The 22,865-nt window shown below is 46.6% G+C and overlaps 1 protein-coding gene across 1 annotated transcript; it reads right to left on the bottom strand.

The window, feature by feature from the left end:
* Positions 1-7,698: 7,698 nt before the first annotated feature.
* On the bottom strand, positions 7,699-22,174 carry LOC309375121 (metal transporter CNNM4-like). The gene is made up of 7 exons (XM_081920596.1): positions 20,579-22,174; positions 18,804-18,944; positions 16,503-16,631; positions 15,271-15,440; positions 12,486-12,585; positions 9,626-9,771; positions 7,699-7,897 (listed from the first exon to the last, which is right to left on the bottom strand). The coding sequence occupies exons 1-7, from the start codon at positions 21,996-21,998 to the stop codon at positions 7,802-7,804; spliced, it is 2,202 nt and encodes a 733-aa protein (XP_081776722.1). The 5' UTR covers positions 21,999-22,174; the 3' UTR covers positions 7,699-7,801.
* Positions 22,175-22,865: the final 691 nt, after the last annotated feature.

Below are 22,865 nucleotides of genomic sequence, written 5' to 3'. Positions count from 1 at the left end.
GCTCAACATCAAAAAAACAAAGATCATGGCCACTGGGCCCATCACCTCCTGGCAAATAGAAGGGGAAGAAATGGAGGCAGTGAGAGATTTTACTTTCTTGGGCTCCATGATCACTGCAGATGGTGACAGCAGTCACGAAATCAAAAGACGCCTGCTCCTTGGGAGAAAGGCGATGGCAAACCTAGATAGCATCTTAAAAAGTAGAGACATCACCTTACCAACAAAGGTCCGTATAGTTAAAGCCATGGTTTTCCCAGTAGTGATGTATGGAAGTGAGAGCTGGACCATAAAGAAGGCTGATCGCCGAAGAATTGATGCTTTTGAATTATGGTGCCAGAGGAAACTCTTGAGAGTCCCATGGACTGCAAGAAGATCAAACCTATCCATTCTGAAGGAAATCAGCCCTGAGTGCTCACTGGAAGGACAGATCGTGAAGCTGAGGCTCCAATACTTTGGCCACCTCATGAGAAGAGAAGATTCTCTGGAAAAGACCCTGATGTTGGGAAAGATTGAGGGCACAAGAAGAAGGGGACGACAGAGGACAAGATGGTTGGACAGTGTTCTCGAAGCTACAAACATGAGTCTGACCAAACTGCGGGAGGCAGTGGAAGATAGGAGTGCCTGGCGTGCTCTGGTCCATGGGGTCACGAAGAGTCGGACACGACTAAACGACTAAACAACAACAAGTAGAAGTCAGAATCTGGCACAAGATGAGTTTAGCACAGTGACCTGATGAAGGGGAAGAAGGTAGAGAAATAAAGAAAGCACTGATCCTAATTCCTCAGTGGCTTGATCCCAGGAGAGAATAGGTCAGACATGAGGTCAGCCCAAGAGATTTTGCCACTTGGGGAAAGCAGCAGGGCAAGGGGGGGGGGCTTGGATGCAGAGCTTTAAAATGTGGACCTGTACCTAGAAAGCGTGAGGCAAAAAGTAAGTGTGAATGAGCTCTGAATGTATAACCTCAAAACACAGCCCCAGTAAGGGAGAAGGCAGTATGGTGTAGTGGTTAGAGTGTCAGGCGAGGACCTGAGTTCGGATCTCAACCTGGGCTCTAGGTCACTAGGTGACCTTGGGCCAGTTACTGTCTGTCAGCCTAACCTACCTCACAGGGTTGTTGTGGGGATTAAATGAGGAGGGAAGAACCATGTAGGCCACCATGAGCTCCTTGGAGAAAAAGTGGGGTGTGAATGCAATTAATAAAGGAATAACTTGTGGCCCAATGGCAAAGCATCCACCCACTAACATCCACTTAACAATAAGGATGGGAGAGGAAAGACAGGTTTTTCATGGGGCTCGTCCGCACTTCCACTTGCCCCACGCCTAGAAAACAAGGGGTCAGAGCGGTTTTCTGGTTGCTCCGTGCTTTCTAGGCACAGGTCTGAGCAGTGTTGCTCTTTCCCTGCCAGTTTCCCTGGGAAAACCCTCTTTAGGAGAAAGCCTGATTGACGTTTGCTCCAATTCAGCAATGCAGATCAGGATTTCCTGGGGGGAAGCAGCAGGGCAAGGGCAAGTCTGGATGAGCCCACAGTTAGGGACGGGGGAGAAATTTGATTCACTTCATGTTCAAAGGCTAATGTGTCACACATTTTCTGTGGCAATGATGTGAACTGAAACAGAGCTTCCTTTAAAAATTCGCACTTAACTCTCGTTTTCGATTCACCCAGCAATGTTTACAAAGGGGAAAGTGTGGATACAAATGAATATATTGGTGGGGAAAAAACAACATACAAAAATGCATTCCATTAGGAAAAAATTGTTGCCAGAATGTGTATTTTAGGGAAGCTTTTAATGTTTAATAGATTATTGTATTTTAATATTCTGTTGGAAGCCAGCCAGAGTGGCTGGAGAAACCCAGCCAGATGGGCGGGGTATAAATAATAATAATAATAATAATAATAATAATAATAATAATAATAATAATTTATTATTATTATTATTATTCTCATTTAGTCAAAAATGCACACACAAAAATGTGTTTATTAGGATAAATTCACACCCAAATGCTAATGAATTTTCATAAGGATTTTAAAGGAAAAGAAATCACAAATTGTTGAAGGGGTGTAGAGAATGAAATTTAAGAATGGAAAAATGAGAACCTGAGAGAACCGAAAATGACACATCTTTCTGTTCCTGCTCACAGTTGAACTACCTCATGCTAGATGCCAAGCAACTCAATTCTGACAAAGGTTACTTACTGAATGTTGATGTGTGGGTGTGTGGGTGAGACATATAAATATATAGAACTTTACTGAAAGTAGAACGGCTGGGATTATTGCTAGCTCAGCCTTTTATTCTGTCATCTAAACAAGGAAAGGAAAGGAAGCAGAAGGGACTTCAAACATCAACCGCAGGGCTGGGCTGAATTGTCATCATCATCATCTTGGCCCTAATCCCCAAGGCTGTGGGAGGGTTCCCTTCCTGCTTCCTCAGATGTCAAAAAAGATTTTGCCAGCTATTTGTCTGTAATCCCTTGCTCACTTGTCACCTGGCTGCCAGTGACAGCTGTGGGAAGGTGAACTGAGACAATCCAGGTTGTCGTGGCTCATTGCACAGAAGCTCAGTCGAGGAACTGAAGCTCAAAATTCCTCCCACATCTGAGCCCCAGACAAAGCACAGGGGCTGAGTCCTTTGTGGGAAAGTATTTGTGCCTGGCTTTAATTTACATTAGGATTGCCAACAAATCAAGAGAGACAGGGTAGTGCAGTGGGTCAGACTGCTGGGCCTAGGCCTCGGTGGACCTGGGTTCAAATCCTCACACGGCCACGAAGCTCACTGGGTGACTTTTCTCTCTCAGCCTAACCCACCTCACAGGTTTGTTGTAAAGGGAAAATGGGGAGGGAGAGATTCACCCTGGCCTTCTTGGAGGAAATGTTGAAATTAATGTATTAATACATAAATGCTTTTTAGAAAGAAAGAAAGAAAGAAAGAAAGAAAGAAAGAAAGAAAGAAAGAAAGAAAGAAAGAAAGAAAGAAAGAAAGAAAGAAAGAAAGAAAGAAAGAAAGAAAGAAAGCCCTGCTCTTGTGCCCTTAATGGCAGCAAACATTAGCTGTTAAATGGTTTCCATAGGACATAGAGGTAAGCACTGCCACTGTCTACAAATCAAGCCGCAATTAAAGGCTCAGAAGCCCTGCCCTCTTTTGCATTTGGCTACCCTAGCACAGGAGCAGGGTTTGGGGGAGAAAGTTGGCAAGCCTAGTTTACATATGTCTTGAAAGCAAGAGAAAGTTTATTTCCCAGTTGTGGTCCGAGTTCCCTGCAAGGTTCTAAAAACCAGACATCACAAATGCAGAGATGAAAATGAAAAGGTACATTCTCTCAATCTTGGATCTGGATTCCTAGCTGGTCTCCAAGTATTCCCCCCCCCCCCCCATCTCAATGGAAGGATAGATGTAGTCATGGGAGGGGGCAAGTGAGCAAAAGGCTTAATATAGAGCTTGGTTCTCCTTTTTTTACTGGAGCCATGCCTTTAACAGCAACCTGAGTGCAGAAATTAAGGGGGGGTTGGAAAATATGTTTCATACTAGAAAAATACTTTCTGTCTCAGACTGCCTTGAAGGTGCAGGAGCAGGATCCGTAAAATAAATGGCAACTCCGCTTTAAAATGGAAGGTGGAGGTGTTGGGTGGGGCCAGGAAGACAACCCATCCCTTAATTCCTTAAAGCCTCACACACAAACTGCCTACAAGAAGGATTAATTATTAGAGTCAGGCTTCGTCAGAATTTAGTCTTCCTGGAACCTGTTTCCAGTGCCAACACTCAGCTGAGCTCTAGAATATTTGAGGACTGTCATGAGGACTAGGGCTCCCTCAAACATGTGCAGAGTGCCTTTTTCATTTTTGTTTTTTTTTAAAATATTGTGTTTTAATGTTGTATCCTGTCCTGGGACCTTGGGATGAAGGGTGAGATAAAAAATATAAATAATAAATAATAAACATTTTGATACATTTTTGGTCAACTTGCTTTTAATGTTTGGCTTTATTTGTAGTTTTAATGAAAAAAATTGTTTTGTTTTATGCAAGACACTTGGAGGTTTTTTGGTAATTTAAGCAGCATATAAGTCCTGTTAAATAAAATAATAATAATAATAATAATAATAATAATAATAATAATAATAATAATAATTTATTATCTATACCCCACCCATCTGGCTGGGCCTCCCCAGCCACTCTGGGCGGCTTCCATAGAAACCAAAAATACAGTAAAATATCACACGTTAAAAACATCCCTGAACAGGGCTGCCTTAAGATGTCTTCTGAATGTCAGGTAGTTGTTTATCGCTTTGACATCGCGTTCCACAGGGCGGGCGCCACTACCGAGAAGGCCCTCTGCCTGGTTCCCTGTAGCTTTGTTTCTTGCAATGAGGGAACCACCAGAAGGCCCTCGGCGCTGGACCTCAGCGTCCAGGCAGAATGATGGGGGTGGAGACGCTCCTTCAGGTATACTGGACCGAGGCTGTTTAGGGCTTTAAAGGTCAGCACCAACACTTTGAATTGTGCTCAGTAACGTACTGGGAGCCAATGTAGGTCTTTCAAGACCGGTGTTATATGGTCTAGGCGGCCGCCCCCAGTCACCAGTCACCAAATAAGTAGTTATGAGTATTTGCTTATGGTGCCCAGCTAGGATAGCCATGGGTCAAAGTAGACAAGAAGCTAAACACATCATTACATCAAGTTTATAAAGAAAGAGAAGAGGAAGGGTGGCTCTTTGCTGAACAAGGACAAGAGGATTAATCCTCCCCCTCCCAGCAACAGTCCTGATTCAAATTCTTCCTCTCCATGCTAGGGATGGGGGACAATATTTTTTCCAGTTCACATTTAATGGTGAATGTACCTAATTTATGCTTTCTGAAACAATACACAAGCATAAGCACAGCCATCCTTTGAAACTGCACTTGTCTGATTTTTGTAACACAGTTTTCCGGCCAAATAATATGTACAAAATGCATCTACCAGGGTAAACTGCATTTAAATAGAGAAAATAACGTACAAAAATGCATTATATTCAGGGAAAATATGTCCTCAAAAATGTATACATTAGGCAAATTTGCACACAAAGATAGGTATATCAGAAGAAATTCACACTACAATGCTGGTGAATGTTCATGAAGACCTAAAACAAAAAACTGGTGCAGAAATGTGGTGAACTCAACTTAAAACTGGAAAAATGAGGAACAGATGGAAACCGAAATTGACAGATTCGCTCATCCCTGTGCTATGCTGCTGTTAGAAAGGAGGAAGAAGAGACTTCCATTGGCTCCAGTGGGAGGCTTTTCCTAACAGATAATAGCAATTCACAGGAGGGCAATCAACAGCAAAAAAAAGAGAGAAACAGAGTGGATAGGAATGCAAGGCAGCAGTCCATAGGTCCCTTTTTTTCTTTTCTTTTTCTAACCTTGAGGTGCATTTACAGTGGTACCTTGGTTTGCAAACAGTCTGGTTTGCATACGTTTTGGATTACAAACACGTCAAACCTGGAAGTGTGTGTCCCGGTTTGCAAATTTCTTTTGGATTACAACCCATGGGGGGGGGATTACAAACAATTTTTGGGGGGAGGCCCCATTGGTGAAAGCGCACCTTGGGCTATAACCTGTTTGGGTTTACAAATGGACCTCCAGAACGGATTATGGTTGTAAACCAAGGTACCACTGTATTGTAAACCATCTCAGAGAAATAAAGTACCAGAAAGTGACAAGTTGGGAGGTTCACACTGATGATGGGGTAGCAGGCATCTCATTTGGACTTAGCTCCACATGGCCTGCTGGACTGACACACAACTGTCCTCACTTTTGGCACCCGTGTCCCTTCTTGTCCTTGTTTAGGAAGGAACTGAGTAAAGCCTGGGGTGCACCAGGATGTGTCAGAGTTGTTGATTTGAAGTCAGCTGATTGCCCCCTCAGATTAAAGCGTTCTATGTTTGGCTCTTGGTTTCTGGCACGGCTGACAGGTTTGCAACATTTGGAATGTAAGGTTTTTTGGTTCTTATCTGTAGGGTCACGGCCAGTTATGACTTTCCCAGTGAGGAGGTCACAGAATGAAGCTTCCCTGAAGACTCTAGCAGTCTGAATGTAATGAGATTGATCAAAATGAGCAGGTGACAGCAAAGGTTGCAAGGTTTTTTAGCTGGGGCAATTAGAATAAGATCCACTATTTGACTATTGAATCAACACCCTAAAATGTATTTTATATAATTGACTTTTTATTTTTATTCTTTGTATATCATATTGTTGTTGTATTGCTATGGCCAATAGCTGACACAAATAAAGATGCATTCAATTCAAGAAAAATGCAGAGAGCAAAACCAACCCCTGTATATGGCATTTATTGACCAAACTAAGGCTATTAACACTGTAAATCGTAATGCCCTGTGGACTGTCCTTCTGAAAATTGGCTGCCCAGAGAAATTTGTGAACATCATTCGGCTCCTCCATGATAATATGACAGCAACAATCACAGGTAACAATGGCTCTCAAAGTGAACCATTGGGATCAGGTGTTAAACAGGGTTGTGTTATTGCCCCAACTCAATTCATTATCTTCATTGCCATGATCCTACACTTTGTCGAAGGGAAACTCCCCACCAGAGTAGAAATCATATATAAAACAGACGGAAAGCTCTTCAATCTGAGCAGGCTGAAAGCAAAGAGTAAGGTTATCTTAACTTCCGTCATAGAACTTCAGTATGCTGATGACAACGCAGTGTGTGCACGCTCACAGGATTACCTCCAAACCATCCTAAATATCTTTGCAGAAGCTTATGAAAAGCTTGGCCTATCACTCAACATCCAAAAAAACCAAAGCGCTGTACCAACAGGTACAAAATAACCCCTCTGCAGCACCACAAATCCAATTCAAGGGTGTAATGTTGGAAAATGTCAATCACTTCTCCTACCTGGGCAGTTATCTTTCCACAAGGGCCGCCATTGATGCCAAAATCAAGCATTGCCTGAGCTCTGTGAGTGAGGCTTTCTCCCAACAGAAGTGCAAAGTGTTTGAGGACCGGGACATTCGCAGGGAAACCAAAATGCTTGTTTACAAAGCTATTGCACTACCAACCTTACTGTATACTTGTGAAACATGGACTATTTATAAATGCCAAATCCAGCTCCTCAAAAGATTCCATCTACGGTGTCTCTGAAAAATTGTACACATCACTTGAGAAACAGGCGTACTAATACCAGTGTACTGCAAGAAGCAAAGATCACCAGTGTTGAAGCAATGATTCTTCAACATCAACTTTGTTGGACTGGTCATGTTGTGTGGATGCCAATTATCGGTCTTCCAAAGCAACTACTCTTAAAAATGGAAAGCATAATGCTAGTGGTCAACAAAAGAGGTTTAATGACTGTATCAAGGCAAATCTTTAAAAACGTAGTATAAACACCAACAATGGGGAAACACTTGCCTGCAAACGCTCCAATTGGAGAACAGCCTTTACCAAAGGTGTCATGGGCTTTGAAGATACTCAAACTCAGGACGCAAGGGAGAAACACGCTAAGAGGAAGGCATGCTTGGCGAATCCAACCGTGGTCAACTCCCACCCAGAAACCAATGTCCCCATTGTGGAAAGATGTGTGGATCCAGAATTGGCCTCCACAGTCACTTACGGACTCATTGTTGAAACCGTGTTTATGGAAGACGATCTTACTTGGCTACGAGTGATAGCCAAAGAAAGAGAAAGAAAGATTGCTATGGCCGATGGCTGACGCAAATAAAGATTCATTCAATTCAATTCAAGCCTGGGGTACACTTCGGAGCACTGACTCTAGACAATTCAAGCCTGGGGTACACTTTGGAGCACCGACTCTAGTCAGAAGTCTCAGCCTGCGGGATGACACTTGCAGCTGCATTGACTTCCGCCAGTGAGGCCATAAGACAGTTCTGATACTGATTCCGTGTGATCTGTTTTGGAGAGAGAAAGCAATTACTCCAGAAGCATACTGCCAACACCCAGCATGCACAACCAGACCTCACCTATCTAATATTATTACAATTTATTTAATTTGCTAAGCCACCCAACATAGGAGATTTGCAATGGCCACCATGCTGTCGAACAAAATACCAGGATGTTTCATTTTCCCCAGGACTTTTGAGGGCTATGCAATGCTACCCTCCAAGCCTCACTATCTGGCCCTCAGGATTCTCCCCCAGGCCTACTCACGCTTTCCAGCCAGGTAAAAACACACAAGGAAAGTGCAGGCTGAGTGTTTTTGTCTGGCTGGGGTGTATTCTTGAACTCTGATCATGGTTCTCTCTTGCCTGGATGGAGGAAACAGAGGTGTGTGAGAGAGGGGGGTGAGTAAAAATCAGCCTGGTGTATAAAAGGTAAACATTCACATTCGTGGCTCTGCCCATCACTGGCATGTGGTTCCAATAAAGTTGCCTAGAAGGGATTGAGGCCCTCTGACTGAAAGAGATTCCTCACTCCTGCCTTATGTAAACACAGGTAGTCTGGCCAGAAATGGTGTGGTGGGGGCTGCTGAGGTGGCAGCTCAGCCCCTTCTCCCACAAACTGCAGGTGGCCAAAGAATAAGCTGCAAAGAAGTCAGAAGTAGCAAACATCAAGTTTGCACCCACCTGCACATAGGTGTCTAAAGAGAAGCCTTATCAGGATGGTGAAATCAACTGCCCAAGTGGGAGGAGGCAGTGGCGGAGGAAGGGGGTGCAGGGGGTGCAGCCTGCCCCAGGTGTCATCCGTGAGGTGGTGTGACATCACAGCGCCGCCCCCCCAAAGACACAGCATGTGCGCTGCTCCAGGTGCTGGAGCAGCTAGCTCCGCCTTTGGGAGGAGGGAGACCCCCCACAATTCTGTGAAGCCTAGATGGGCAGTGGAATACTCTAAAAATAATGAGAGATGCGACCACATTCTCAAGTTCCTATAACCTGAGGGCGTTCCTCTCCTGCCTCAACAGACCGTTTCAAGAATGAGCTATGAGGGGTTGGGAACTATTGATGACCAGGGGCACATTTGGAAATCTGAGACATGGCCGCAGGTGCCAACAGCAAATGGCTGCCCTGAGCAGCATGGCTAGTTACAAAGCAAAGGTTGGGCCTGAGCGCCAAATGCTAAACCACACCTTTGACCTCCACCTAGTACACAAAAATATTCATTGGTGGGGCTATGACCCTGCAAAAAGTGAATGCAAAGCCACAGTCTTATGCATGCTTACCCTGGAAGAAGTCCCATTGAACTCAGTGGAACTTATGTCTGAGCAGACCTACATAGAAGTGCTTTAGTCATGCCCCTTGCATCCCATTGCCTTAGAGGAATGTCCTGGGAGACCCAAGTCTTCACACAGGTCTGCTGCCATTACATTCCATTTGCCCCTGAGAAAAGGAAATGGCTGTGAATCCAGCTGAAGCTGTCTTCTCAACTGAGGGCAGCTTTGGAATTTTCTAGATCAGAGGTGGGCCCTTCAGATGCTGCCGAACTACAACTTCCATCTTCCCCGACCACTGGTTAGGCTTGCTAGAGCTGATGAGAGTTGTCAAAGCAACATCTGGGGTGCTAAAGTTTCCCCACCCTTGTTATAGATGAATGAATATACCAGCATCTATTAGGAAAGTATCACCCTTCACCTCACCCAGAATCTCCTTTTCGGGGGTCAAACAAATCTGTCGAGGCCTCACCTTGATGTACAGGAGGTCAGTGAGAGCACGGACAGTGTAGTCTGCCATGTACTGTAGGCTGTTGCTGGGGAGGACCTGGTTGGTGCTGGTGATGCTAAAGCATTGCATATTGCTCATGCGAATCTGGGAGCCTATGAATTCCATACCTGCACATGGGGAAAAGTGAAGCAAGAATTGTACACTCCAGCCTGCTCCCCTCGGTCTTTTCCCCAGCTTCTTCCCTTGGCCCACCAACACACCTCCCCAGCTCCATCTACTTTTGCTGACCCGCCTTCAACCATGTTTCCACCAACCCAAGGAAGCTAGAAATGCAAGTCACATTTATGTAGCAGGGGAGGGGCTCAGGCCAGGGTCCTGCCTAGGAAAGTGTATCCAAGAGAAAGGGAACAAGAGGGAACATTGAACTGGACACAGAGATGAACAGTTCCAATCTGCAAGAAGCAGCCTCTGGGAACAGCAAGGGTGTGCTGTTGTTTTTTGGGTGGGGGGGAATGGTTCTGCTTTGAGGCTAGCGCTGCTTATGCGCATGTGTCCCACATCTGTTGTGTTTCAGAGTCTCTCCTTGCCAAGGACACAATCCCTGTAAAGAGGCCACTGAAACAATTTGGGAAACTAGAAGCCATGGATGGAAGGATATAGATCTGGAACCTGCAACAAAATGTTGCCTTGTGAAGTGCTGCTATTCAATATGCCGCTGTACTCCATTTCCTTCTCCCAGCTGTCAGCCCTCTCCCACAACCGTCAGTCAGGTTTGTCTCTAGGGGATACCAGGCGGCTGCCTAGAGTGCTGGTCACTGAGAATAGCAGATCTGGGGAACAGGGGATGGCAGCAGGTACTGGTGGGATTGTTTTGCCTGCTTGCTTGGTTAAAGCAACATTGTGCTAGACTTTTCATGCCTATGCCTGAGCACTACTTGCTTATAGGACTCTTTTAACCAAGAGGGAGAGAGAGAGCAGAAATGATGAGCCAGAGGGAGTTGTATTGTCTGGGAAACAGCCACAAGAAGGTCTGGCACCCTCAGGCAAACTCAAGGGCCCTTCCCTGAATGTTGTACTGGGGATGGATGAATTGCTCAGATTAAACCACTAGATGGCACCAGACTACGGCGCAAACCAAGTACGCAATTGTCCAGCCTCCAAAAATGCACAGGAACGGATGACTAATTGCTGCTTCAGCCGCTTTGCACACACACACAATTTACTTTTCAATTCCATCACCACCAAATTTGCTCTGTTGTCCTGGCACAACAAATCCACTTTTAAAAACCAACCTGACCTTTTGCAGCCAAGAAAGTGAAGGGGGGGGGAGTGTGGACTGAATGGTTAATGGCAGGTATGCCAACTCCAGGGAGCCGAGGTATCTTCGGCCCCCTCAATATTTGTTGAGGGAGGCCAGTGCGCATTGCATGTGTGGGTCGTCATGCGTGCGCGGCGTCACAGCTTCAGTGCCCGGCTCCTCCAAAGTGCTTGGCCTCCTCCAGACAATGTGATATTTCACATGCATCACATGCCAGGGTCCCCTCAGTCTCAGGGGCAACCTGGTGCCTCTGATTAATGAAAAGAATATAAAAACCCCATGAGCAGTGGCAGAGCAAGTCGATCAGGCGCCTGGTGCGGCGTGCGTGCCCCGTGCCCAGGGGCAGGGCCACATGCCCAAGGGGTGGGACCAGGTGGGGCAGGGCACTCCGTGAGGCCTCCAAGGAGTCTGCCTGCCTCTTCCCCCTCAGCCACTCTACAGCTGGAGGGGAGGCGGTGGGTGGACTGTTTGGGGCAGCGTGGAGCCTGCGGGTGCCCAAGCCACCGCGTCACTCCCAGGAAAGATGCATGGCTCGGGCGCGCTGCGTGGCTGCATTTTGTCCCCCCCCCCCGTGGTGACACCTGGGGTGGCCCACCACCCCCCACACCCCTTCCTCCACCCCTGCCCATGAGAAAACTAGGATGCATGCTCTTTGTTGTAAACTGTTCCGTAAATAAATCAGACCAAATGCACATAGGGCTCACCCATACTCCCGCTTGTCCTATGCCTGGAATGCATGGATCCAAGAGGTTTTCTGCTTGTCCCACATTTTCTAGGCATGGGTGAGAGTGGTTTTGCCTTTGCCCTGCTGGTTTTCCCACAGAAAACCCTTCTATGCTCTGCCAACTGAACCTGGGATGTACTTGTGTTTCTTTCAGTCTGCAAATCATGGATACTTATCATTTTTTTCCTGCCATATGCATTGTGTTTCCTTTGACTTGAAATAAATGGGGTGGAATAATGTAATAGCAACGTAATTTATGTAATTTTGCTGCAGCAGAAAGGCAAGTAATGCACTTTTTAGTGCAGAATTAACTGCTGTGGAATGGAAACAGTGATGCATGAGACAAATAGAAGACATAATGCAAAATGATGTATTCTTATCTCCTTACCTGGTAATAAGCCCTATCGAATTCAGTAGGACTTGCTTCTGAGCAGACGTGTTTAGGGTTATAACCTAAACCATGGGTAGACAAACTAAGGCCCAGGAGCCGGATCCAGCTCAATTGCCTTCTAAACCTGGCCTGCGGAAGGTCCAGGAATCAGCGTGTTTTTACATGAGTAGAATGTGTCCTTTTATTAAAAATGCATTTCTGGGTTATTTGTGGGGCCTGCCTGGTGTTTTTACATGAGTAGAATGTGTGCTTTTATTTAAAATGCATCTCTGGGTTATTTGTGGGGCATAGGAATTTGTTCGTATTTTTTTCCAAAATATAGTTTGGCCTCCCACAAGGTCTGAGGGACAGTGGACCACCCCCCTGCCAAAAAATCTTGCTGACCCCTGGCCTAAACTATCAAGTGGGGAGAGTTTCTGACTGTGGGAGGAGAAGGAATGCAGATTACCTCCTTGGATGGGTGTACCCAAGGCCATGACTCCATAGTAGGAGAAGGGTCCGTTCTCAAACTTCATGTTTTCCTTGCACGCTTCAACCTCCACCTTTCCCTGGAACAGAGAGGCAATATTAGGACCTTTAAACTTGATTTGTCAGAGAAGGGTCAACCTGTAGCACCCAAGCCAATCTGGAATCTCACAGCAATCCATTCCATGGCAAGCAGAAGTAACTCCCAAGAAACCCAGTCAAAGAAAACATTGCAGACAAGCATTATTCACATCTCTCAAACAACGGGCTTGGTAGCTTTGGCATGTGTAGGATAGGCCCAGAAAGAAGGCCTGCTCCTTAATTCTAAGTAGGGACCAACTGCTATCACTCTGTTGCGCAGGACAGCTCAGTGGGCAGAGCATGAGACTCTTGATCTCAGGGTCATGGGTTCAAGACCCATATTGGGCAAAATATTCCTGCACTACAGGGGGTTGGACTAGATGATTCTCATGGTCCCTTCCAACTCTACAATTCTATGATTCTGCAATAATTATTGTTTATTTTTTTTTTTACTTACAGCACTGCAGGTATGGGGAACCTGTGGCCCTCTAGATGTTGCTGGACTTTGACTCCCATCAATCTTTTTTTTAAATGAATTTTATTTATAATCATTATTATCCATGTAACCGGCACCATCAGCCAATTGGCTGCGGCCCTGGGGCCAGAGCTGGGGACCAGAAAAGGAAGCTGCAGTCAATGCTGGTCAGCCATTCTGGTCAGAGCATCAGCGAGGAAGGTCGTTGTTTTGTTATAAGCCAGAAAATAGCTTATCTCCTGAGTTTACACCTATAAAACTCAGAAACATGAGGAGTTAGGAGTCCAGTCTTGTTTATTGCAAAGCAATAGGTCACAGTCGGATTGTTCCGCAAAACTGCAACCCCGTCTGGTGGTCCAGGCGGTGGTATTTATAAAATTTCAAACAAAGCACTTCAGTTTCCACCAATCATATACATCATTACCTCATTTCATGTTTAATACACATGTGCAATAAGCACTGGCAATTTCTGCTGATTAAGTTCTGATTCCCACCATGTTCTGTTACATTGTGTTAGTGTGCGTGTTGGGAACCTATGTTACGTGTAGCCATTTGCACCATGTAGCAACTTATGTTCTAGCTTTGAGCTATATCTTTGTGATTCACATAGATACATAGGTACCTCTAGATATGAACGGGAGCTGTATCTTTGTGATTCACATAGATACATAGGTACCTCTAGATACGAACAGGATCTGTTCCAGAGCCTGTTTTCGCCACTTCTGCGCTTGTGCGTGACGTCATTTTGAGCGTCTGCGCATGCGCAAGCGGTGAAACCCGGAAGTAACACACTCCCTTACTTCCGGGTTGCTGCTCAACTTGAAGCAAATTTAACCCGAGCTATGACTGTATTAGCTGTATTCCTGCCCCATTTGGGGGGGAGCAGTGGCAATTTGCAAAATCATCAGTTTCATAAAGTACATAACAGGTTACCATAACTTTTCTCTTAGAAGCACACTCAAGGATTTACAGGGTCCACAGCTGGACTCTTAAGGTAACATGGCCCAGGTCTCAATGTTGTGGTGCCTGTTGTTGCCTCCTCCTCAATGCTGGGCTTCCTTTATTCTGGCGCTGACGGGCGGATTGCTGGGTCCGCAGGCAGCGACCTCCTTGGGGGGAGGGGGGGAGGGGTTGCATCCAGGCTAACCCCCCCCCCTTGGGGACACAAGTTCAGCACCAGGTTATTTCACATGGCTGGTGTTAATTTTGTCCCTGATGCATGGACGGTGCCATGTTGCTGTGATCACATGGTCGGCGCCATTTTGTTTTTGGCCACATGGTCGGCGCCATGTGATCTGCACAAGCACATTCGCAGTAGATGCCTGGTTTATCGCTTGGCATCTACAATGGAGGGTTTGTGCTCAGTGCCTCTTACAAACTGCCAAAGGTGGCAGGTCCAATCCCTGTATGGGGCAGCTGCATATTCCTGTTATGGCACCAATTATTACCCTACACAGGATTACTAATAGAATTAATTTGGATGCATGCGTGTATGTTTGTGTGTATACTGGTTTTCCAGCTTGCTTGCTTGGTTGGACTAGATGTCCAGCAGTGGCCTTCCTATTTTATTATGTATGCCTGCATATATATATACATGTATGCTGGTGTGTAGTTATATATATCCTGTAGTATGTCATGCCCCACTAGGGATGATGGTGAGCACATTTCCTCCTACACGAGGGGGTTGATCCAGATGACCTCATGGGTCCCTCCCCCTTTTGTGTTCTGCAACATTGGCCTGTAGATGCTGTACACAGTTGCCGTAGGACACGCAGTTGGTACTGACATGCCACATGGAGTGCCACGAATGATAAGACTTTTAAGGTGGGCTCTGTTCCAATTGGCCTGTCACTAGCAGGGTCACAGAATCATGGAACTACAGTTGGAAGGGACCATGAGAGTCGTCTTGTCTGAATACATGACTATAGCCTAAGCATGGGGTACTTCTGCATCCATGGGCCCTTATGCCAAACCATAGAAGTTGTTGTGGGCCTCACACATGTACTTTGCTCCCTAGCTGTAAACCCCACCCCCTTTGGCTAAAGAAGGCCTTTTTTAAGTTTCAGCACAAAGATGGGACCCAGCAGGCACCAGGAAGACATCTGTGGGCACCTTGGCTACCCAAAGTGCCGCATTGATGACCCACAGATTAGGTCATGCACTTGGTGCTTCCTTGGCTGTGCGGAGAGAGTAGGAAGTGCCAACAAAGTACCTGTAAAATGAGAATGAAGTAATCTGCCGGCTTGTTCTTTTCATACAAGTTACATTCGGGAGATTCCTTGTCCTGCTCATCAATTTTCAGCTCACAGATGACACCAGGATGCTTGAGGAGACGTAGCAGGTACTTCTCGGAGATGAGGCTCGGGCAAAATTGCAAGACCTCTGCATGACAAGGAGAGGGCACAGGAATCAAAGAATGCTTCCTGGAAGCAAAATCCTTTCCCAGATCCATGCCACCATGAGGCAAAGCGAGTTAGCCAGCTGGAGGCAGATGGTGGGTGGCGTCGGATGGAACAGAGTAGGAGAGTGATGGCACTCACATATTATGGGTGTCAGCTACCTGAAAATCCTTTTGTGCCTGCTGCACTGAAGTGAACAGGAACTGAGCAGGAGCACAGCTCATTGGGAAGATACTCTGTATGTGTACAGAGCTAGGAGTTTGAATATGCATGTGTGCGACTCAGGTAGGTTTGGCTTTAAGTTTCAGATCAGACGGGACATTCCTGGCCGTACTTGAGGACGCTGGGGGCAGGGACTGAACCTGGGACCCTTTGCATTCAAAGCTGATGTCCTACCTCTCTTCCCCTCTGCAGTACTTTTATTTATGATAACTACTTGTTTTACATCTGCTACTAATATATGCATTTTTACGGCACCTGACCCCAATCAATGCATTTTTGTGCCCATTACATGGCTGGATAACTGGGCTGCAGACATTGAGGAAGTAGAATGTTCTAGGATGGCTATGTTTCAGTTCTTGTATTGTTTCAGAAAATGTGAATCAGGTAGGTTTGGCTTTAAGTGTGAACTGAATCCATTTTCTTGTCCTTTCCTATTCTGAACTCCAGTTGCTGGGAATCACAAATGGGGAGAGTGCAGCTGCACTGATGTGCAATGGGCTTTTGGCCTGATACAGCACAGCTCTTTATTATGTACTCATGTTCATACTGGTTTAGGATGTGCAGGGCAGATGATGTGGCACACACAGCTCTGTCCTCAAGCACCTCACTGCTCCCAGCATCTGCCGCCCGAGGCAGCCCCCTCACTCTGCCTAATGGTAGGGCCAGGCCCACTTTGCCCATCATTGTGCTGTCTGAAGCAGGCCAATTTATCCTGCTGCGCAGCAGGGTCAACCCTGCAAGGAGTTATCAAGCGATTTCATAGTCGTGCTAGAGGGCCTTCTCCACCTTCCCAGTGGCCCAGGTGGTCCCTGAGGGCTCGTACCTGTAGAGAGAAAGCGGTGTGCAGCCAGGAGTAGCTGACGGGAGATCTTCAACTCAGTGTCATTGCCCCTGAAGGCAGAGAAGTCCCACTTCCTTGGGCTGGCATCTCGTCTTCTGGTACGATTGTAGGCTGCAAGGGAAGAAACCAAATAAGGAATCACTACACTGTGTGGTTACAGAAGCAGCCATGGGCACACTATGCGATGTAAGAGTGGAAGGAAATGGAGAGAACAGAATCTCGCAGTCGCATATGGATCTAAACGAACATATATGTTTCTAGTCCTCATGATCACTGAGGAAAATCTGAAAGCACATGGTAGCTATCTGCGAGATGGCTCAGAAACCAGTGATATGGAATTTGGGAGCTTCTTGTCTTGTCCCCCCTTCTGAGGGGGTGACCCCCCATCTCAACACCAATTTTGCTTCCCCTTTAGCCCACCACGCCTTTGGTGGCAGGGACACCCTAAGTTAGGCTTTTATTGAAATTTTCCATGATGGGACCCAAAATGGCATCCCCAGGACTCCCCATGTGGTCCCTCGTCAAGGCACTGAGCAGCCCCAGATCTGCTTAGCTTGAGCATGTTGGCTGCATCATGTCCCTTCAGAGCACACCAAACAAATACGTTTGTATAAATATCAGATAATCATAGAATCATAGAGTTGGAAGAGACCACAAGGGCCATCGAGTCCAACCCCCTGCCAAGCAGGAAACGCCATCAGAGCACTCCTGACATATGGTTGTCAAGCCTCTGCTTAAAGACCTCCAAAGAAGGAGACTCCACCACACTCCTTGGCAGCAAATTCCACTGTCGAACAGCTCTTACTGTCAGGAAGTTCTTCCTAATGCTTAGGTGGAATCTTCTTTCTTGCTCCGTGTCCGCTTCTCTGGAGCAGCAGAAAACAACCTTTCTCCCTCCTCAATGTGACATCCTTTTATATATTTGAACATGGCTATCATATCACCCCTTAACCTCCTCTTCTCCAGGCTAAACATGCCCAGCTCCCTTAGCCGTTCCTCATATAATAAAACCAATATAAATGTGTTTAACTGGCAAGATCAAGTTCAGAGTTGATATATCCATGGAGTTTAGCCTTTTTTGAAAAAACCGTCAACACGCAACCTGGATTGTACTTGGAATTTCTCAAAGCTTCTCATTTTTCCTGGCAACGCAGAGGGCTAGGTAAGGATAAACGGCAGGGCTCCATACCTGTCTGCAGTTTAATGAGCTGGGGGCCCCAAACCGGGAACTAGGAGTTGCACAAAGGGATCAGAGTCCGGGGCAAAGCCAGCAGTCAGGACCAAGGAGGTGGTTGGAACTGGAGGACAAATCAGGAAGCAAGGTTGAGGAGCAAACCAAACGCCAGGACTGAAGGGCAAACCATGAGGCAAGACTGGGGAGCAACTAGAGAGCGCCCCTCAAAAGGACAAGGTGGGGCAGTGCCTCTGAGCCTCACCATGCTGCCTTCCATGAAATGGGTTGGTGGAACTGTTGCCATAGAAAAGACTATTCGCTTCGCCTATTGTTTTCCCTGGCTCTGTTTGCAATGCCCTGAGCTCCACCAGGCCCAATGGGCACCAGTCCATTGGGAGCAGGTCAGAAGCAGTGGTGCAGTTAGGTAATGATTATTCAGGAGGGCTCCTCAGATAAATGTGTATTCCTCCACTTGCTTCTGCTGAGTGAGGTCCTGGACTTCTGCACCACCTTGTTTTGACAGCCCATAATTTCCTTATTTTAATTCTGCCTATTGGTGCTTCATAACATTGGAGCTTGGAGCAATTATAGGTCCTGCAACAGTATCTCAGTAACCTTAAACCCAAGGCCAGAGTCCCAAATTACCTCATGACACTATTGATTCTAGGCAGACTGCAAGAGCAAAATTCAGTTGGAAACAACTAGTGCCGATCATGATCTTTTCCCTCTACCGTTCTTCTCAGAGAGTTTTCTGCAGAAATGGCAGTGGTCCAAGATAGGCTAGCTGAGTCACCATTGCTGGGAACAAAATACAGTTGCACCTGAAGACAGGTGAGGAATACAAGGCCTGCCAAATATTGTAGGACTCCCATCATCACTAAAAATTGGCCATACTAACTGAGGCTAATGGAAGTTAGAGTCCAACAACATCTGTAGGGCCATAGCTTCCCCACCCATACCCAAGATGAGGAAATATAGTGCAATGATTCTGTCTGTCTGTCTGTCTGTCTGTCTGTCTCTCTCTCTCTCTCTCTCACTCACACACACACACACACACACACACACACTGCTGTTTCATAGGTAGAAAAACAACTAGGAATGAACCTAACTGTAGAGATCTGATTCGTCAAGGATCTCTGACTTGATTATCTCTTCAATGACATCCTCCAGGGTCACGATACCCAACACTTCACCTTCATCTTCATGTTCAACCTCATTCTTCTTTTGGACAATGGCCAGGTGAGATTTACCTGTGGGGCAGACTTTGGTTATATCACTGAGGCATGGGCATAGCCAAGGGGAGAAGCAGGGGGCAGCTCCCCCCCTAGATCAAGTAAAACAATGGAAGTACTTAACTAACTGACTAATCACATCAGTTCTGCCCCCTAACAAAGTCCTCCCCCCCCCCAACAAAAATCCTGGCTACACCCATGCACTGAGGCGAAGACATCATTTGATGATGTTTTTAAAAACAAACAAATATATATATATATATTAGTTTCAAAAAAAGTTTTGAAGAGTTACCGGTATATCCATTAAATAAAATTCTTATATAATCTTGGCTTTGGCCCACAGATGTTCTTTCATGGAGATGGGAAACCTGTGTCTCTCAAGGTGTGCCTGACAGCTCTTCAGCAAACTTATCTATAGGTCTGACCATTTGTCCATCTAGCCCAACCTATTCTGCCTGGCAGTGGCTCCCCAAAGTCTCTGATGGGAAATAATATTCCACATCTCTGCTATTTGACCCTTTTAAATGGAATGTGTCAGGGACTGGACACAGGACTTTTCTGCTTTCAATGCAATCCCACCTCCGACATGCCTTTTTCTTTCATCCTGTAGATCCCCCGCTTCCATTCTGCTTTAACTAAGACAACTGTTGCATTTAAAGAAGAGTCATAGTATATATGCCTCCCCCAATTTGGTGCCCTCCAGATATTGTTGGGCCACAACTCCTGGCATCCCTATTCTGGCTGTGAGTTAAGGAAAAACAACACCTGGAGCTTGGCACCAGGTTTGGGGAAGGCTGTAGGAGATCCTTCTCCTGTTCCTTCAGGAAAGCTGCCTGCAATCCTTAAAGTGCCTGTAGCTGATTCTGCAGTCACCTGCTTCTGCATAGGATTCACCAGTTGCTGGGAAAGACAAGTGGAGAGAGGGCTGTTGCATTCAGGTCCTGCTTGCAGGCTACCTATAAGCATGTGGTTGGCCATTGGGAGAAAAGGATGCTGGACTAAGATGGGCCTTTGGCCTGATCTCACAGGGCTCTTTTTACATCCTTATGGCTATGGAGTGCGAGAAGTTACAGGACAGTCATCCCCAGAGGCCAAGAGCGATGACAGAGCCATGTGCTCAGGCCAGCTCACCCATGAGGCAGAGTGAGGCAGCCGACTCAGGTGGCAGAATCCAAGGGGTGCTGCCATGGGTGCCCCCACTGGCAGAGAAGTAAGGAGAAGTGGCTGAGACTTCTGAGTTATGGCAAGATCTTGCCAGAGCCCTGAGAGAGCTCCGTGAGTTCTTGTGGGGCTATCACAAGACTGTGGCAGCGTGGGTGGCACTTTCCTGTTTCACCTCAGGTGGCAAAACAGGTTGGGCTGCCCCTGACAGGGTGCTGTATAAGGGGGTGCTGAACTCTTCTCTCACCCCACCTCCTGTGATTCATCTGAGTTCTGCCTGGGGAGACACTGGGCCTCAAATGCTAGGGTCATTTCTGTCATCCATAAAATGTTGGCACCAATCTATGCCATCGCTTTCTCTGGATGATGACCAACCCCTCTGGCCTGTTCTAAAGGTAACCACTATTTTAAAGTTGCTTCTTCTCCAAAAGAGAAACAAAAAGTTAACTTTTAAATGGAGGCTGAAGCTGACTCGATCTCCACCTTGTTACCTTTTTTGAACTCTTCAAGCACGGCATCCAGTTTGGTATTGTGGCAAACAAAATGCACCGGATGGTTGTAAAATTTAGTGATCGTCTTCAGCGGGGTGCAGTCATCTGGGTCCACAAAGGCTAGATCCTTGACATACAGCATATCAACTATATTCGTCCTCTCCTTATCGTAGATGGGGATGCGTGTGTAGCCGCTCTCCATGATCTCCGTCATGGTGTTGAAGTCAAGGACGGCGTTGCTGTTGAGCAAGAAGCAATCATGCAGGGGGGTCATGACGTGCTCCACTGCCTTAGTCCTCAGCTCCAGTGCTCCTTGGATGATATTCAGCTCTTGCTTCAGCAGGTCCATGTACGGCTCCGTCAGCCTCAGCATCTCCATCAGCTTCTCTCGGTTGTACCGGAGGCCCATTTCTTGACCGAGTACATAGTCCAGTATTTTACTCATAGGGTAGGAGAGAGGGAAAGTCAGCAGCATGACAAGCTTGGTGATGACAATGGTTTTGGCACCCACTTCCAAGCCATGGCGGCAGCAGAGGGCCTGGGGGATTATCTCCCCAAAGAGAACAATGCCAAATGTAGAGGCCACTATAGCCAGAAGGCTTGCGCTAACCATGGAGTCAAACAGTATGGTGAAGGAGGCGTTGACTAAGACATTGCCGAGGAGCAAAGAACAGAGCAGGTAATTGCCGTGCCGCCGAACAGGCTCGATCATGGTGGCATACTTCTTCTCCTTGGGTGTGCCACAGTTTTGGACGATGCGCAGCTCCATGGGGTCCAGGGACATCAGGCCCAGGTTGAGACCACTAAACATGCCTGACAACGCCAGCAGGATGACCACCAGGACTAACTTCAGCCAGAGAGGCAGTTTGAAATTATCTCCCTCGATCACTTGGATCACCAAATCACGGTCGCTGAACCAATACCGTGGCTTGCCCGAATGATCTTCCAAGCACATCACATAGTTCTTGAACTCGATTTCCTTCCGCAGGATCTGGACTGACACATCCACCAGGGCAGTGGTGTTCCGTACCTCATGGCAGTATGGGTTCACCAGCATGTCACTGCTCTTCTTGATGCAGGGGTCTCCATGAGCATTACCATCTGACACATCAGGTAAGTCAGCAAAGTATAACATCTGGCAAGTAGGTCGGTGGATGCCCTGGCCGAAGATCCGAAGCCGGATGGTGCTTCCTTCCACCACTTGGATGATGCCGTTTTCCAAGACTGTAGTACCTGGTTTGGTGCTGTTCTCCACCCTCATGCCTAAAATGACTGTTCTACTAGACATCCCATTCCCAGCAGTGGCTGGCAAAGGGAACGTTGTCAGCAGAAAGAAGAGATACCTTAGCAGCAGCAGTACCAGTCCAGCATCCTCATCCCTCCAGCTCAGGCAACTCCCCAAACCGTTCATTGTGGACATGTCCCTTGAGAGCTCCTTTGATCAGTACCACCATATGGTAGCTCCCTCCAGATACTCTCTAGGCGCACACACTGGGCTGTACAAGCACATGTCATAAACCCATCTCATATGCAGACACACTCACCTCATTTGCATGCCACACTGTTTCCTAGTGGCTTAAATAACTCCACCCTTGAAGGAGATATTTGATATGTTCTTCCATGGTGTGGGGAGAGGGGAAGGTCCTGTCAGAGGTCAGCACCCTAAACAGATGGCCAGTTCTTGCTCTGAGGGAGAAATTGCCCCCCCCCCCGATCTCTCTGGTTTTCAGGTCATTCTCTAGGCTACACATTTTCCTCAGCCATATTTCCTCTTCCCAGGCCACACCCTCTTCACCAACCATAGTTTGCCACTTCTGTGAGTGTTTCCTCCTGACTGGAATGTGTCCTTGAACTCTGATAATGCGTAAAATAAGCCTACTGTGTGTAAGATTAAGAAGTATATACATTGCTCCCCTCACATTTGTTTCTGGCCCTGCCCATCACTGGCATGTGGCCCCCAGAAGGTTACCCAGGAGAAAATATGGCCCTCAGTCAGGAAAAGATTCCTAACTCCTGCATTAGATATTGGTCAAAAAGAAAGTTATCACCCTATTTTATTTATTTCTTTCCTGGGCAGAGGAATTGTTTGTTAAATCAGTCTGGGAACTGTAGTTCCATGAGGGAAACAGTGGTCTCCTGTCAACTCACAACACTAGTTACAATCCACAGTTCCCAACAGTTCCAAAATGCAAGCATGTCATGTTAAGGGGGGGGTGCACAGTCTAGGGAGGAGAAATGTCTACTAAAGCTTATGTTGGTTGATCTCTCTATCTCCCAAGTATGCATT

Source organism: Podarcis melisellensis (assembly GCF_964234715.1).
Source record: "Podarcis melisellensis genome assembly, chromosome: 8".
NCBI classification, from domain to species: Eukaryota; Metazoa; Chordata; class Lepidosauria; order Squamata; family Lacertidae; genus Podarcis; species Podarcis melisellensis.
Note: the sequence above shows the minus strand (reverse complement) of the source record. Positions and strands in the feature narration are given on the sequence as shown.